Below are 14,074 nucleotides of genomic sequence, written 5' to 3'. Positions count from 1 at the left end.
CCCTTTTTATTTGTTATTTTTTGTCTTTTGTATTATAAAGTCACAGCTGAAATACTAGTGGATCACTTTATTAGTTTTGCAACTATTATCAATCTCTTATCTGTTTGTGACTTTAAAATTTTTTGGGGAGTCAGGGGTAGAGAAAGGTGTCAAAGATATGGCAAGCCTATAGAAAAAGAAATCAAGCACGCAGTAAACAGTAACAATTTATTCTGCCAGATGCATGATGCTGCTGAGTTTAGTCCTACAATGATTTTGCACCTGGAACTCACTTTGCATTCCATGGATGTTCTGTAGAGTGTTACGCCCATTTGTGGCTTAATTCTGAAAGGCATCTCCATTTTATGTGGGGGGGTATTCAAACAAGAACTAGATCATCTTGCCCATTTAGAATTGAAGGTAGTACAATTACATTTGTGTACAAGTCAAAAAAAAAAAAAAAAAAAAAAAAAAGGATTTCTCAGAATTTATTGTAAATAAGATAGTTAACATATGCTAATAAATGGACTTCAACCATATTTTTGTATTATAGGTACCAATACCCAAACCAAGGCACCGTGCAGCTCAAACAGAGAAGAAAGTATCTTTTCTGGATGCTAGTTCAATACAGACGGCAGTAAGTTTTAATTGCTTAATTAGTTTTCTTGCATGCTGAAGCAAGAAAGACTACTTATGTCACAGTATGGACAAATTGTAGAACTAATAATTGTGAACACTCAGTTGTTTAAGCAACAGACTGGCATGTCCAAGGCAGTGAGTGATAGAATAGCAGTGCATATAGGTGTTGGAAACAGTGCAGGGGTATCTATGATTCCCTCAGAATTGCTTGCTATCCTGCACAGCTTATGAGCTTCCCCTTTCGTGGACTTAGGGCAAATTCAAACAGAACCAATTAACTGTCTCTGCACTGTTTCTTAGCTCTCTAGGTTATCAAAATGTCTTTAATTAACCAGTCACACTGAAGCACAATTGGTTGATTGAAACCTATCTGAAGTGTGCCAATGGTGTTCGCAAGTTGAAACCATTTATAGCTACCTCTTTTCAACAAAGTTTGTCAGCTGTGATCACAAACACTGTGAGCCCCAGTACACTTCTAAACTTGCGATAAATTCATTTATGTTCTAGACTCTAGGAGGCTTTTCATGGAATTAACTCAAACATTTGCTAGATGGTATACGTTTTCTTTTTGGTCTTAAATAAACTGTCTTCTGAGGATAGATTGTATTAACTCCAGTAAGCTCAGGTGAGTTCTTTAATAGCTAATTATAAAGTTTATTATTAATATCATGTTGCAGTTAACTAATAGTCTTAAAAATACCAGCTGTTTTCTCTATTTACAAATACCTTGATTGAATTTATTATTTGAAATACCAATTTCAATTCACAGCTCCTTCTGCTATTGCTGTGGCTACAACTTCGTTTTGAGCTGTACTATACAGATGAGAAATAGGAAAAAAGGCAAATGTCAGAGAAATCAAATCTTTTTAAAGCTAACTGACCCATTAGCCATGTAGTTAAATGCACATAACTTCAGCTGTCCAGATTAGAACCTCTCAAAATCTGTCAGTTTTTCACAAAGGATGATTTTCCAAGGGAGAGGTTTAGCTATTTTATCTTTATCAGGAGTCACTCACTACCAGCTTTAAAAATCCAAATCTCACTGTCTGGTTATAGACAAGTAATGATAGTACTAACTAATGAAATATTTGGGGTTTCTCTGAAGTCTAAATCTTGTGGTGACATTGCAAGAGTGTGCCCATGTAAGAGAATTAGAAGCTTAGCAGATAAAAAATGAGCAAGAATGGTCTGCTTCATTTTCTAAATAGCAGAGAATCTGTTCCTCAGATATTCATGTGACACGTGCCAAAGCAAATAGTTTTGGGAAAAGGAAGCTCACTAAAAAATTGGATGAATGGTTTGACTCTCATTAGGACCCAAACTGTATGAATTGTCCAGTGTCATGGGTGGAACCTATAGCAGTTGGTAGATGCAGTAATGCTAATCCAGAAAAGCAAAGGAGGGTGTAATTTCCTGTCCAAATGCTTCTCCACCAGTAAATTCATACCTAGGTTTGTGTTTTAATTATGTAGTATGCAATAAAGTCTTCCCCTTATTTTACCCATAACTTAGGGCTCTGTTGTTGAAAATGACATGGAACATACACGGAAGACAAAAGCTACAACAGGTCCAAGCACTTTAGAGGTATGAGATTATTCAGTTTTTGCAGTTTATATAATGTATTGCATTTGAATTCCAGGTGTATGTTATCTCTTCAGAGCCATACATTAAAAACCAAACTATCGTTAAGTAACATCTCCTAAACTTCATTGAAATATGAGGGGGAAAAGTGATTCTTTGTGATGACATTCTTCTTCTTCTTTTTTTTTTTTTTTGGTTGTTAGAAAAGAAGGAATTTGTCTTCTTATTTGTCTCTATGTTTGGATGAAGTGTTTGTCTTCACTCTAAAAATTATCATTATAAAGTGGGGTAGGAAAGAAGAAGAAATATATTATCTTTGGAATCTTGCTAAATACGTAGCATTTGTAGGAGAAGATAAGTATTAAATGCTGTAGTACCCCTGTTGGCTTTGAAAGTAAGTTCCTGTGGCAGATTGGCAAGCTCTTGGTTATGGTGGTGTTAGTGTTTATTCACTGGCTGTTAACTTCCTTTCACTTTTCTACTTAAAAGCTCATTCAGGGGTTTGAATGAAACGCAAAAATCTTCCTCTACCACATCAGGTCATATTGGTCAGGTAGAATAGTCAAAAACTAATCAAAAATTTTATCCACCAAAATGTAACTTTCTCACTGAAGGAATTCTTTATAAGGAATGCCGAAACATTGTCTAAAATAGTGTTTTAGTTACAAGAGATCATGCGTGCCAAGGAGACACAAAGTCTGTTTCACTTATAGAAGGTTCCAGTGTTTTGTGAATATCGCGTTGCTTTGTGTGGCTCCAAATGTCCTGAAGTAGTTAAGTTAAAATGGTTAAACTATTTTGTGTCCAAATATAAAACAAGTTTGGAAAATCTGGGTGTTCTGTGGACAGCTGAAAGTTACCTCACGTATTCTGAGGTTTGGTAGATGAGGCATGACTCTAGCTGTGCAAACCGCAGTCCTGGAAGACAATTAATAAATAATAAATGGAATCTTCCACTGAAATTTGCAATATCTCTAATGTTATGTCACTGATAAGGCATTATTATTTGTAATTGTGCTTAAAGTGAAAGAAGGGAATAAGATGATTACTTCAGAGACGGTTTGGTACTAAAGTTATTTTACCTTAGATAACATAGTTGTCATATTTTATAGCAAAACTGTTTCTGTCTTTTTTTATCTTTTACTTTATTTTTCGAAAAAGAAAATGTTGTATGAAATATGTTATAAAATTGCCAAGTAAGAATTTTTTTTTCCTATTTTTTTTTTTCGAACTGAGTCTGTTAGAACTGAAACAGCTGAAATACAAATGAATCTCCAGAAATTTAATTGTATAAGTTGACAGTCACCAAATTATTATAAAAGCTATGTTTTCACAACTGTACATTTGTTAGAGGATTGTCTGTCTTCCATATCAGTTACCTGTTACTGCAGTTGAAAACTTTCAATTGCTTGTTATATTGCGTAAACAATACAGTTGTTTAAAAGGCATTTGTGTAATGAATGTGAACCATAACTTTTCAAGTTTTGAACCTTCATAACTTTCAAGGAATGTTTTAAAAACTGAATTTATCTGTTTTTATGTTGCATGTGGTATATAAGGTTAAACAAGAAAGGCTGGCAGATGGTAAGGTGAAGGATGTTGCTGAAGAAATTCAACAAGAAAAAGAAGACCTCTCACATCTGTCAGAAGGGCAGCTGGCTGACCAAAGCCCAGTTACCTCTGGAGATGAGACAGAAGTAACTGAAGAATTGGAATCAGAAGGTAGAATTCATTTTTTACGAATAAGTAGCTGTATTTCCTTAATAAATCTATCTTTCCATTTTTTAAGCATTTCTTACTAGCAGTGGGAGCTGCCTCATTATGAGAAGCTGCATGACAGAAATGATATTCTGGTGTACTTCATAGCTGAAGCTGGCTGGTGGGTATGGTGGTGTTATTTTCATCCCAAATGGAAACTGTATAGTAATTGAATGCAAAGATCTGGTATCTGACCTAGATTCATAAAAAATTAAAGGAAACTTGGCTTCTATTTTAAATGTCTTTATATTCTCCCATGGAACTATACTATTCTAAAGACTATTTTAATGAATATGCTCCTTTGTCTGCAGATAACAGCCAGTGCTGATACTGGAAATCCTTTCAGACAGTGAAAGGGTAGTATGTCTTACCATATTTGTGACATAAATTTGTTAAGAGGTAGATGTATTTCAAGATTATAAAAGCTGGCTCACCTCGTTGCAACTCTAAGCTTAAACAGTTTATTAGCAAAATAAACCAAGCCTTTGGTGTACCGTATTTAAAATAGACACACAAACAGGATGTTAAAATTTCAGATTCTTCTTCACAGCTTCTGTGTAAAAATTCATTAGTAAAATTGGAAAAACATGAAGTTGAATCCCTGTTGTGTTTTTAAGTAATTTGCTCCAGAAAAGAGAGACCTGAATACTCTTCAAAATAATTCATCTGTGTTATAGAATTACTTTATTTAAGAAAAAAAGAGTAACTCTTTAGATGTGCATGGTGTTAAACCTAATAAGAGCAAATGCAAAAGTTCAGGCCATATCCTACCTATGAACTGTTGTTCATACTTCAGTTCATGGCAAGACTTGTATCATTGCACTTACCAACTTTTGTCTTGGAAATATTAGTATTTTTTAGCAAAGCAGAAAAAAAAAAAAATTATTTAGACCATGTTAAAGATCATCGATTTGCTAGTCTTATCTTTCGCAAGGAAGAGATTTACTTGATGCTGTTTTGCTATATTTATTAGAAATAGCTAATATATCGCTATCAGGTTTCTCAGCAAATCTCAGATGGACCACAAATCCAGGGTTGTTTTTTTAACTACATTGATTCTTTTTTTTTTTTTTTTTTTTTTTTTTTTTTTTTTTTTTTTTAGCAGATCAAGATGATAAACATACAAATGATGCCATTGAATCAATAATAACTGACAGCGATGACTGTATTGTTGCAAGTCCGGTATCCAAGAATATTAAACAGGTCAGCTGGAATATTTTATGGCAATTACTTGTTAAGTCTAAAAAACAAATGAACGAAACTTTTTAAGCCTAATTCCTCTAAGAGTAGCTTTCCTATTTCTAAGGTCAGGTTCTAAGGCATTTCCAATGAATTTGCGTTTTCCTGTTTCTGGTTGAAATAGACAATTTTTCACAGGAAAAGGAAAAATTTACCATAGCCATATTGTTCATGTGGTTTATTGTTTTGTTTTTAACTGGGAAACTGACTACCTGATGATGATTTTCCTAATTTTGTGCGAAAATAACATTTCTAATATTATAGTTTAGGAAATTTTTAGAATGTACCAAGGACATTAAGGTAAATATTGTTTAACTTTGGGTTAATTTCAGCAGATTTTGGACCTTTAACTGTGACTATTTGTTGTCATCTTTTCCACTGTTGTCACCTGATATTTTGTTGCTAGCAAACCCTTCTTTTGCATGGCTGGGATTCCCATGTGCTGTACATGCCTGTGTTGAACCAACCAAAAACCAACCGTAGAAAATTAGGAGATAGTAATGATGACCGTTATCTTGTTCTGTTGCATTTGTTATGACTACTTAAAAGACTTGGAGCTAGAGATTTCTAATGTTTTTAAATCTGAAAGCAAATTTTAGTTCTGGACAATAGACAAAGATAACCGTTATAATGTGAATAATTATAATGTGAAGATCTTTGTCGTATTGTTCCGTGCTGCCTGTTGTCTTCATCGCCACATTTAGGAAAATGTGTTTTTCTACTTCCTTTGGTGCTTCCTGAGGAAGGAGAGAATAATTTAATTTGTCAAGGCCTGTAGTAAATCTGCTGTGTTTTATTGCAGTATGGTGACTTGATGGAAAGTTGTTAAAATTGCATAAGCTTGGCTTGAATACATTTCAATGCAACCAAATGGATTTCTTTGACTTCACAATAATTTTAGAGCTAAAGATTTGTTTTCAGAAAAATTTGTGCATACAGTATCCGGTCACTTCAGTGTACTGTTTTTTAATAGACATGGACATTATTTTTTTTTTGGCACGGACAGTAATTGTATTCTTTTGGATTGTCCTTAGAACCTGCAATTAATGAGCATAAAGTCATACATACAATGTATCCCAACATAATACAAATGTGGAAAATTTACTTAAAGAAGTATTTCAAGAGCATAGTTCTCTACAAACACAAGAATATTGTATACTTTTATAATGTTCACTGAACAGTCTTGAAAAATAGACATCTATTGTTTAATTGTAGTACTTCTAATAGTTAATACTTCTCTACTACTGGTCTGTCTTAGCCTTCTTTTAAAGGAGTAAGGGTATGCCGTTATATCAGCCTTAACTTTTTTAATGTTCTGAAATATGACATTCTAGAGGTAGTTTGATTTTTGTATTCTGTATTCAGGTGAAGGCTGTGTGAAATCTTACAAACTATCAATGTCAAGTAATGCTTCCTATGATAAGTATTGCTCCTTTTTCGTAAGTTGTAGAAGAGATTTAGAAATGCTACCACTTTTATAAGCTGAAGAGATATGCAAAAGGTGTTCTTGAAAATGAAATTGCATGGTATATATATAAAATAGTTATTTTTTAATTTTTTCCTCTCTACCTGTGAGAACTAAAGTGACTACTACTCGTCACTGTTAAGTCAAACTATAATAGGGTCGATCTATACATCCCTAGTACTCTTGTATTTTATGAAAATTATTTTAAAATATTTTGGAGAGGATTTTGAGTGTAGATTCATTTCAGATTCATTGATTTCTGTCATCTCAGATTTGTTCTTCAAGTAACAGTGCATGTTCAAGAAGGGTAGATAAGACAACAAAAACCTATAAGCTATTAAAGCAACACAACTGATACAAATTTCAGGTTAAAGTTATGCATTGATGTATTTGAAATCTTTGCAGAATACAGCATGTGACAATTGAGATCGAATTCATATTTTTTAAAAGACTAAAAATCAGTGCCTTTTATCTTATGAGATAAATATCCTGCTGGTAATCAAACACTGTAAATAAGACTTGTGATTTTTAGTGATCGTTATGCTAATTATCCTATGAATCTGAGTTGTATGCCAAACTGTTTAAGCCGTTTAAGATCATACTGTTTCTTTTTTGCATGTTGCAAATCAGACAGTCCATGGTTATTTCTTAGATATGTTGATCATAAAGGGAATCTAACAGATTTTCCAGTACTTAGCTATACCACTTGCTTCTTTCTCTTTTCTTCTTGTCTATGATGTATAATTAATCATAGATTACTTCATTTTGTTTCATTTCATTTACAACATTTATGAGGTTCACTTTGTCGGTATGAAATGCTTGTCCCCTTCTTTCCTTTCCAAAGTGGCGTAATTAGTGTTAGCATCTTTTTTAACAGGCTACATAAAGTTTAGTGGCTGGATTAAATCAAGTCATTAACATAATGTTCTATACAATTTGCCCCTATCTCTTTTCGTTTCCAGTACATCAAAGTGCCACCGAGTGCCAGTGTAATTGGGCCTTGCTAGCTTGTCAGGTTCAGTCAGGCTGATGGCTGCTGCTTTTACTAAAAAGCTTCCAGGCATGATAATTAATAGAGAAAAGAAGTCTGAGAAATGTAAAAGTTTGGACAGTTCTCTATGAATATTTCATACATTTGAATAATCAGAAGTTAACATTATCAATTTGATGTATAATACATTGATTAAAAGCCTTGTTTCAGATCCTCAAAATAGACATCAAAACTGGGAATTTGCATTTTCTGTGGCATGGTCTTTATATTTAAAAAAAAAAAAAAGGCTTTTCTCTCTCATCCCTCCTCCCCTTCACCCCCATGCCTACGCTTTATCTGTATAGGAGATGATAAAGCATTCGGTTATCACAATAAAATTTACTGCTGTCAGCTTCCAAGTTTTCTTAAAATGTGCCCATAAAGCAATTACTGGCAAAAACAATGTATTCTGTGGTAGTCCCATTCCTTGCTTTAGGAGTGTTTACGTCTCTCTTTTTCATTGCTGATGCTGTGAGTGCATTATCTTGCACTAATAGCAGTTTATTGAAAACTGTCCTTATTGGCTCCTGCAAGGTTACATCTCTGGGTCTAATTAATGTTGACATTAAAGTCTCTCTTAAACACTAGTAAAAAGCAACACCAATTCCTTGTGGCTCACCTGGAAAAAGAAATGTTATTGAAAATTTGGGTAGATTTAAATATAAATCCCTATATAAATTCCCTATATGTATAGGGAAACAATAAATACTTTTCCTTTTAAAATGTCATTTTTGTACAGATAGCTAAATAGTACACATCCTCCTATGAAATACCTGCATTCATCAAAAAAAAAAAAAAAAGTGATTTGGACGCTGTGTTACAGTTTTACATTGTGTTTTACATTGTGTTACAGTTTTAAACTTTGGTTTCTTCAATTCCTCTTTTAAATTTATTTTCTGCACAACTTTAATACCTTTGGTGGACCTTCAGGAAAATTCCTGAGTACTCGATGCTTGTCTTAAACCGGCCTTTTCTGTGAATACCCAATCTGAATTTATGGATCTAAAAATTTAGGTTTTTAATATTACCCTGTGTTGTTGAGTCGCTGTGATTCTACTTTGTCATAAATACTAATTCTTTAGTATTCTCTTGGTCTTGTCTAGATCTAACCTTAGCTGCTTTGTGCTTTCTTTTTTAAGAAACTAGGGAAGTAAGAATATTTCACCAGTATATTTAATGAAAAAGGAAATAGAATTTATGAAATAGAGCTGTTAGTAAGTAAATGGTACTTTAGTAAAAGCTTTATAGTCACTATTTTCAAAGAGTACCGATAGGTCTAAGATTAAAAATCAGCTTATGCTGTTCTCCACCTTAAAATAATTGTTGGCTACAGCATGGTCACTATTAGGCAGGAACTCAGGTGAAAGAAAGCAAGCTTGAAGGATCTGGGAGAAGCCTAAGTTTTTTTTTTGTTTTTTTTTTTCCTACTGATAAAAGCGTGATGTGGACCCTGTTTGATTGCGTATTACACTGAAATAATGAATTTACAAATTCTAGTGCTTGACAAATAAACTTTGAAGTAATAATTAAAAGCATGTTTACAAGCCATTGGTCTTGATGGGAGAACTGAGAGAAAAGGGAGAAATAATACCAAAAAACAACAACAAAACACAGCTTTTAAAATGATTCAAAACCGCAGTCTTCAGTCTCTTAAGACTCTACCTTTACCTTAAGTAAAGGTAACACATTACTTTTTGCATAACAATTAAAGCTAATCATTCAGAATGCTAAATTCAGTAAAAAGACTTAAGACTGAGTATATAAGCCCATAGGAAAATCATCAACAGGAGCCATTTTTAACCTAGCTGGTAATGTTTACTGTGGTTATGAATATGAATGCTCCTCAGTTCTCACTTGGGAGGCTATATTTATCAGAGCTCATTGACATGGAAGTAAGTTACGGTCATTTCACAAGTAGAAATAAGTTGTTGTTTTTTCTAATTGGAGGCCTAAAAAGCATAGCATGGGATTTGAAACTAGACTTGAGTTTTGATTAGCTGCAACATATCACCAAGCAGAAGTTGTTGCGTGCTATGGGTAATATGAAAGAGAATCAATTCCATTCATTTATACGCATCTATATGGTCCCCATACGATACTCTAATGGGAGGTTGGAGAACAGTATCAAATGTTATATATTAAGCCTCTAAATAAAAAGAACAACTGTATTAAAAATGTGCGCTTTGATATATTCTGTCACTATAGTTACCCTCTTAGCAAATGAAAATGCTATACTGATACCTTCTTCCCATACTAAGGCGTTTTTTCCTAAATGGATTAACTTTCAAATAGAGATTTTATTTTATTTTATTTTATTTTATTTTATTTTATTTTATTTTATTTTATTTTATTTTATTTTATTTTTGAAATCAAGTTTATGATCCGCATATAGAAAAATACATGCATATATAAACAGGAATCCTCTCATGTTTGGTTTTGTGTAATTTTATATAATACTGCTTTTTTATTTCATCCTATTTCTGTAGCTTAAATGTTGATGAGTATTAATGTAGCTGAAATGTACGAAGTAACAGCTCTTTAAATTGAGAATTCTTCTGTCTTTTATGCTTATTCACCTGAGGATCATGCTTGCTTGTGAAATTAAAGATATTTTTAATTTACAAAGCATTTGAATTAAGTAATTGTGTGATGAATTTATATTGATATGAAGCTAACTGGCTTTGAGATTTGATATTTGTTGCTCATTTTATCAGTTAAGGAAATTTATATCTTAGCGGTCAAACAGGTCCGGATATATTTGCTTTTATTTTTATTTTTTTTTTCCATTTATTATTTCCCAGAAACAGTTTATCTTTACAAACTCTTAGTTGAGGCACTGCTGCAGGCAAATTGCAATAAGAAATGTTAAGAAAATAAATCATCTTCGGGAGTAACATTGAACAGTTTTATGTTAATTCTTCAGAAAGGATTGGGGTGGCAAGCCATTTGGAGGCAAAAAAGACAATATTTTGTTCAATTGATCAAAAGTTAGTATTATGAGCAATGTGCAAAAAGTTCAGGTGTGTGGTTGTGGTTGGAGAGCTTCAGATCCCTCAGTACCATAGTATTTTCTAAAATATTTAGTGTTTTGTACTGAATTAGAAATGGTCTTTTCTGGGAAAAAAAAATACGGTGAATTGGTGGGCATGGTACAGATTTGTGCAGAAGAGGCAATATTCAATCATAGAATTGTCTCAAGCTGTAGCAAGTAATTCACGCCTTTGAAGATACTAAAGACAAAGTCATGCTCTGAAAATGGTCACTTTGGACTCTATGCGCTAGAAAAAAAGGCAGCAGAGATGTGCTAATGCAAAAATTATCACAAACTGTTTTCTTCTTTAGTGTACTCCTAGCTCTAGAAAGAGCTGATGGGATTGCACTGAACCTTGTTCCTATGCTAACCCTGTAGTGTTGCATTCTCCTCCCAGCACACGGCAAAGGCCAGTGATCCTGTGGGAAAGCCACGTGCCTTTGCATTCCTCCCAGTAAGTCTGACTCTAAAAGAGCTATAGAACAAGGAGAGACCTCCTTGCCCCTGTTTTTTTGGGGAGATTCTAAAGTGCATGCACTTAGGTTAAGTTCCTTCTGTTTGAAGAATGGACATAGTTACATCCCTCTTTATTTCCTCACATTTACACACTTACAGGGAAAACACATAAGTAGAGGGTGTTGATCCTGATATGAAAAGTTACTGCATTCTGAACACCAGTGCAAACCTTTGCTTAAATATCCTGACCAAAAAGAAAACTGAAATATGGTATATACATCTTTTTGAATATGGTAGTCGACTTGCTATGGAAATAGACTAAGCTTTATTAATCTCAGATATCAGACAAATGAGAAAAGTTACATTGGGACTTTAAATTCTGATGTCATGTCCAGTGCATTAGTACTTGACTTAATCCCAGACTTTGTTGAATGAATTCAATGATTCTTGCAAATCTTTAGTTAATGTTAGTTACACATAGTTGATATTGAATTGCACAGGAAGAGAGAATATTTCCACAGACTAAGAATATTTCCCATGTTTTGTTTTTTTGTTTTCCTGACTTGAAATAAAAGCCCTGAACCAGTTTCTGAGAGCCACTCTTTTAAAGCATTTGGTATTCTCTATTTTTATATGTACTTCCAGCCTCTCTGTTAGAGGAAAAATCATATTAAATTGTTGTTTTAAATATTAAGTTTAAAGAATAATTGTATTCACCTCAAAATAGAATTATTTGCACAAAGTAATTGATCTAGACAAACTTTCCATTTTCACTTGCATAGTACCTAATAAATAAGAACAAGTTGAGGAGGAAGGGGGGGAGGGAAGACCTTAGGAAAAGAAAAGAAAATACTACACTATGCATCACAGAAGTGTAATTGGTTGTTGTTAAATATTAATTCCTATCATATATTGGATACGACATATTTTCACCGCGGCTACATAATATGACCATTTTTATATTAGTAGTGAAATACAGCTTTGCTGCTCTTAAGCACTTCTGTATTTTTATTTGCAAATATTTTAATGAGCTTGTATTCTCTTTTATTTATGCTGTATCTTTGTTTAAGATTAATAAAACCAGACCTTAAAATATTTTTGACTGTTTAGCTCTAAAGTAATTTTTATTTTTTTTTGCAATTTTGTAGTGGCATGACTCGGTTATTTGTTTTGTTCTAAGTTAACAAAGTGCCATCAATACCTGATTTATTCTGCCCTCCTAGAAAAACTGCAATATTCTTTGCCTGCAGTGTGCAATTACAAGGGTTAAATATGTCAAACAAGTTTAAGTTACGTAAAAGAAATACTTTGTAATACAGGGTATTGAATTTGGACTTGATTCATAAACTACTTGTCTGTGTACAAACTAGTTTGACATAACTACTAAATACTTTGGGGCGAACAAAACCATTCAGCATATCACTTTAAATACAGATGCTCATACATCTGTTCAGTGCAAGAAAAAAGGAGTTGTTTCTGAAGTAAAATTAGACAATGGAGCCAATTTCATTTTTTATGCATGTGAATGTAGAGTGCTTGAGGTTATTAGTTGAAACTGAGTAACCTTTCCAGGCTTTCATCTCTTTCTTTTCAAATTTGAATATGAAAAGCATATTCAAGTCAAAGACCATCACTTTAATGACATTTGGCAGTCATTTGATTTATTAGATTTTGGAAAAAAAAAAATTCCTTTAAATATTTCATCATTCTATGCTAATCCTAGTAATATTGCCAGCTGAAGCCGTGTACCTGTATTAGTGGAGACAGAATGGTGTGGAATTTTCTCTGTCATCCTAGTAAAATTTCCATGAATCTACTGAATAATAAAACAACCTTATTGAAATATTCAGATTTGGGTTTTTAGTTAAAGTGTCTTAGGATACATAATAAAAGGAAATGTCTTTTGAAAGGAGGGGGTAAAATTACTTCATCAAATATTGAAAGGGCTTGACAGCAATGGAAATTGTTCTATATGATGGATATTTTTACAGTAGGATACACCTGCTTTTCAGTTTGATTAATTATATAATTTGCTTGGAAAAGCATAAGCTATCTCCATAATAAATTAGAATATTGATTTGCAGTTCTAACTGAATCTAGAAAGCTGATCTTTTGAATATAATTTTACTTCAAATGATTTATATTTACCATAAAAATTTGTCAGAATATTTCCAAGTAGGGGAAATAATTTTAATAAAGTTATGAACTTGAAAAGAACTCAATTTTTTTGACATTTCTGAACTGCAGGGATCTCTGTTTATTATTTGAAGAGTCTCATCTTTGAATGCTCACCTATGTTCTCCAATTTTGAAACCATAGTGGCTTTTCTTTCTTTTACAGAGTTACTTAGGGAAATATTTGTGACTCCTTCTGATGAGTGTGACATTTCCATTTAAACACAATAAAATTTATTAACATTTCTATGTACACAAATAATACAGATGTTGCTGGGTGGTATGAAACAAGTTCATATGAGTAATAGAAAAATGTCATTATAGTTTAAAAAAAATATTTTTTTTATATATATATGATAAGGGGTTCTGATGAAGACCAATTGGGATATTACTTTTATTATCATGTTGTTAATTTTACCTCTTCAATGCGCATTTGATATTACTAGAAAAGTTGAGTATATGAAACTGAGTTCCATGTATGTACAGTGTTACTTTACATGCTTAAGTACTTCGTAACTTGATGGATTTTCATCAAAATAATTGTAGAATAGTCTGCAGTAGGCACCACATCTATTAATTTTCTTTCATTGTGAAAACATTGATACCTGGTATTGCTTAGACTATTTCAAGCAACTACAGAATTAAGATACAAAAGACTTTGTTGTGTAGCTAAAAATAACAGCAGCTGAAGTCTGTGGTTCAGATACCATTTATAAATGCAG

At 32.9% G+C, this 14,074-nt stretch overlaps 1 protein-coding gene across 8 annotated transcripts in view; it reads left to right on the top strand.

Moving 5' to 3' along the window:
- RPGRIP1L (RPGRIP1 like) overlaps nucleotides 1–14,074 on the top strand; it is a 72,658-nt gene that overhangs the window by 41,951 nt on the left and 16,633 nt on the right. For 7 of the 8 annotated variants that reach the window (XM_032195589.1, XM_032195587.1, XM_032195593.1 and 4 more), the window contains 4 exons: nucleotides 533–616; nucleotides 2,131–2,202; nucleotides 3,759–3,921; nucleotides 5,060–5,160. In XM_032195589.1, the coding sequence (XP_032051480.1) occupies nucleotides 533–616; nucleotides 2,131–2,202; nucleotides 3,759–3,921; nucleotides 5,060–5,160 (420 nt within the window). The remainder of the gene's footprint in view (nucleotides 1–532; nucleotides 617–2,130; nucleotides 2,203–3,758; nucleotides 3,922–5,059; nucleotides 5,161–14,074) is intronic. The other variant, XM_032195591.1, reaches the window with a different exon arrangement.

Source organism: Aythya fuligula, chromosome 12, assembly GCF_009819795.1.
Source record: "Aythya fuligula isolate bAytFul2 chromosome 12, bAytFul2.pri, whole genome shotgun sequence".
NCBI lineage: Eukaryota > Metazoa > Chordata > Aves > Anseriformes > Anatidae > Aythya > Aythya fuligula.
Note: the sequence above shows the minus strand (reverse complement) of the source record. Positions and strands in the feature narration are given on the sequence as shown.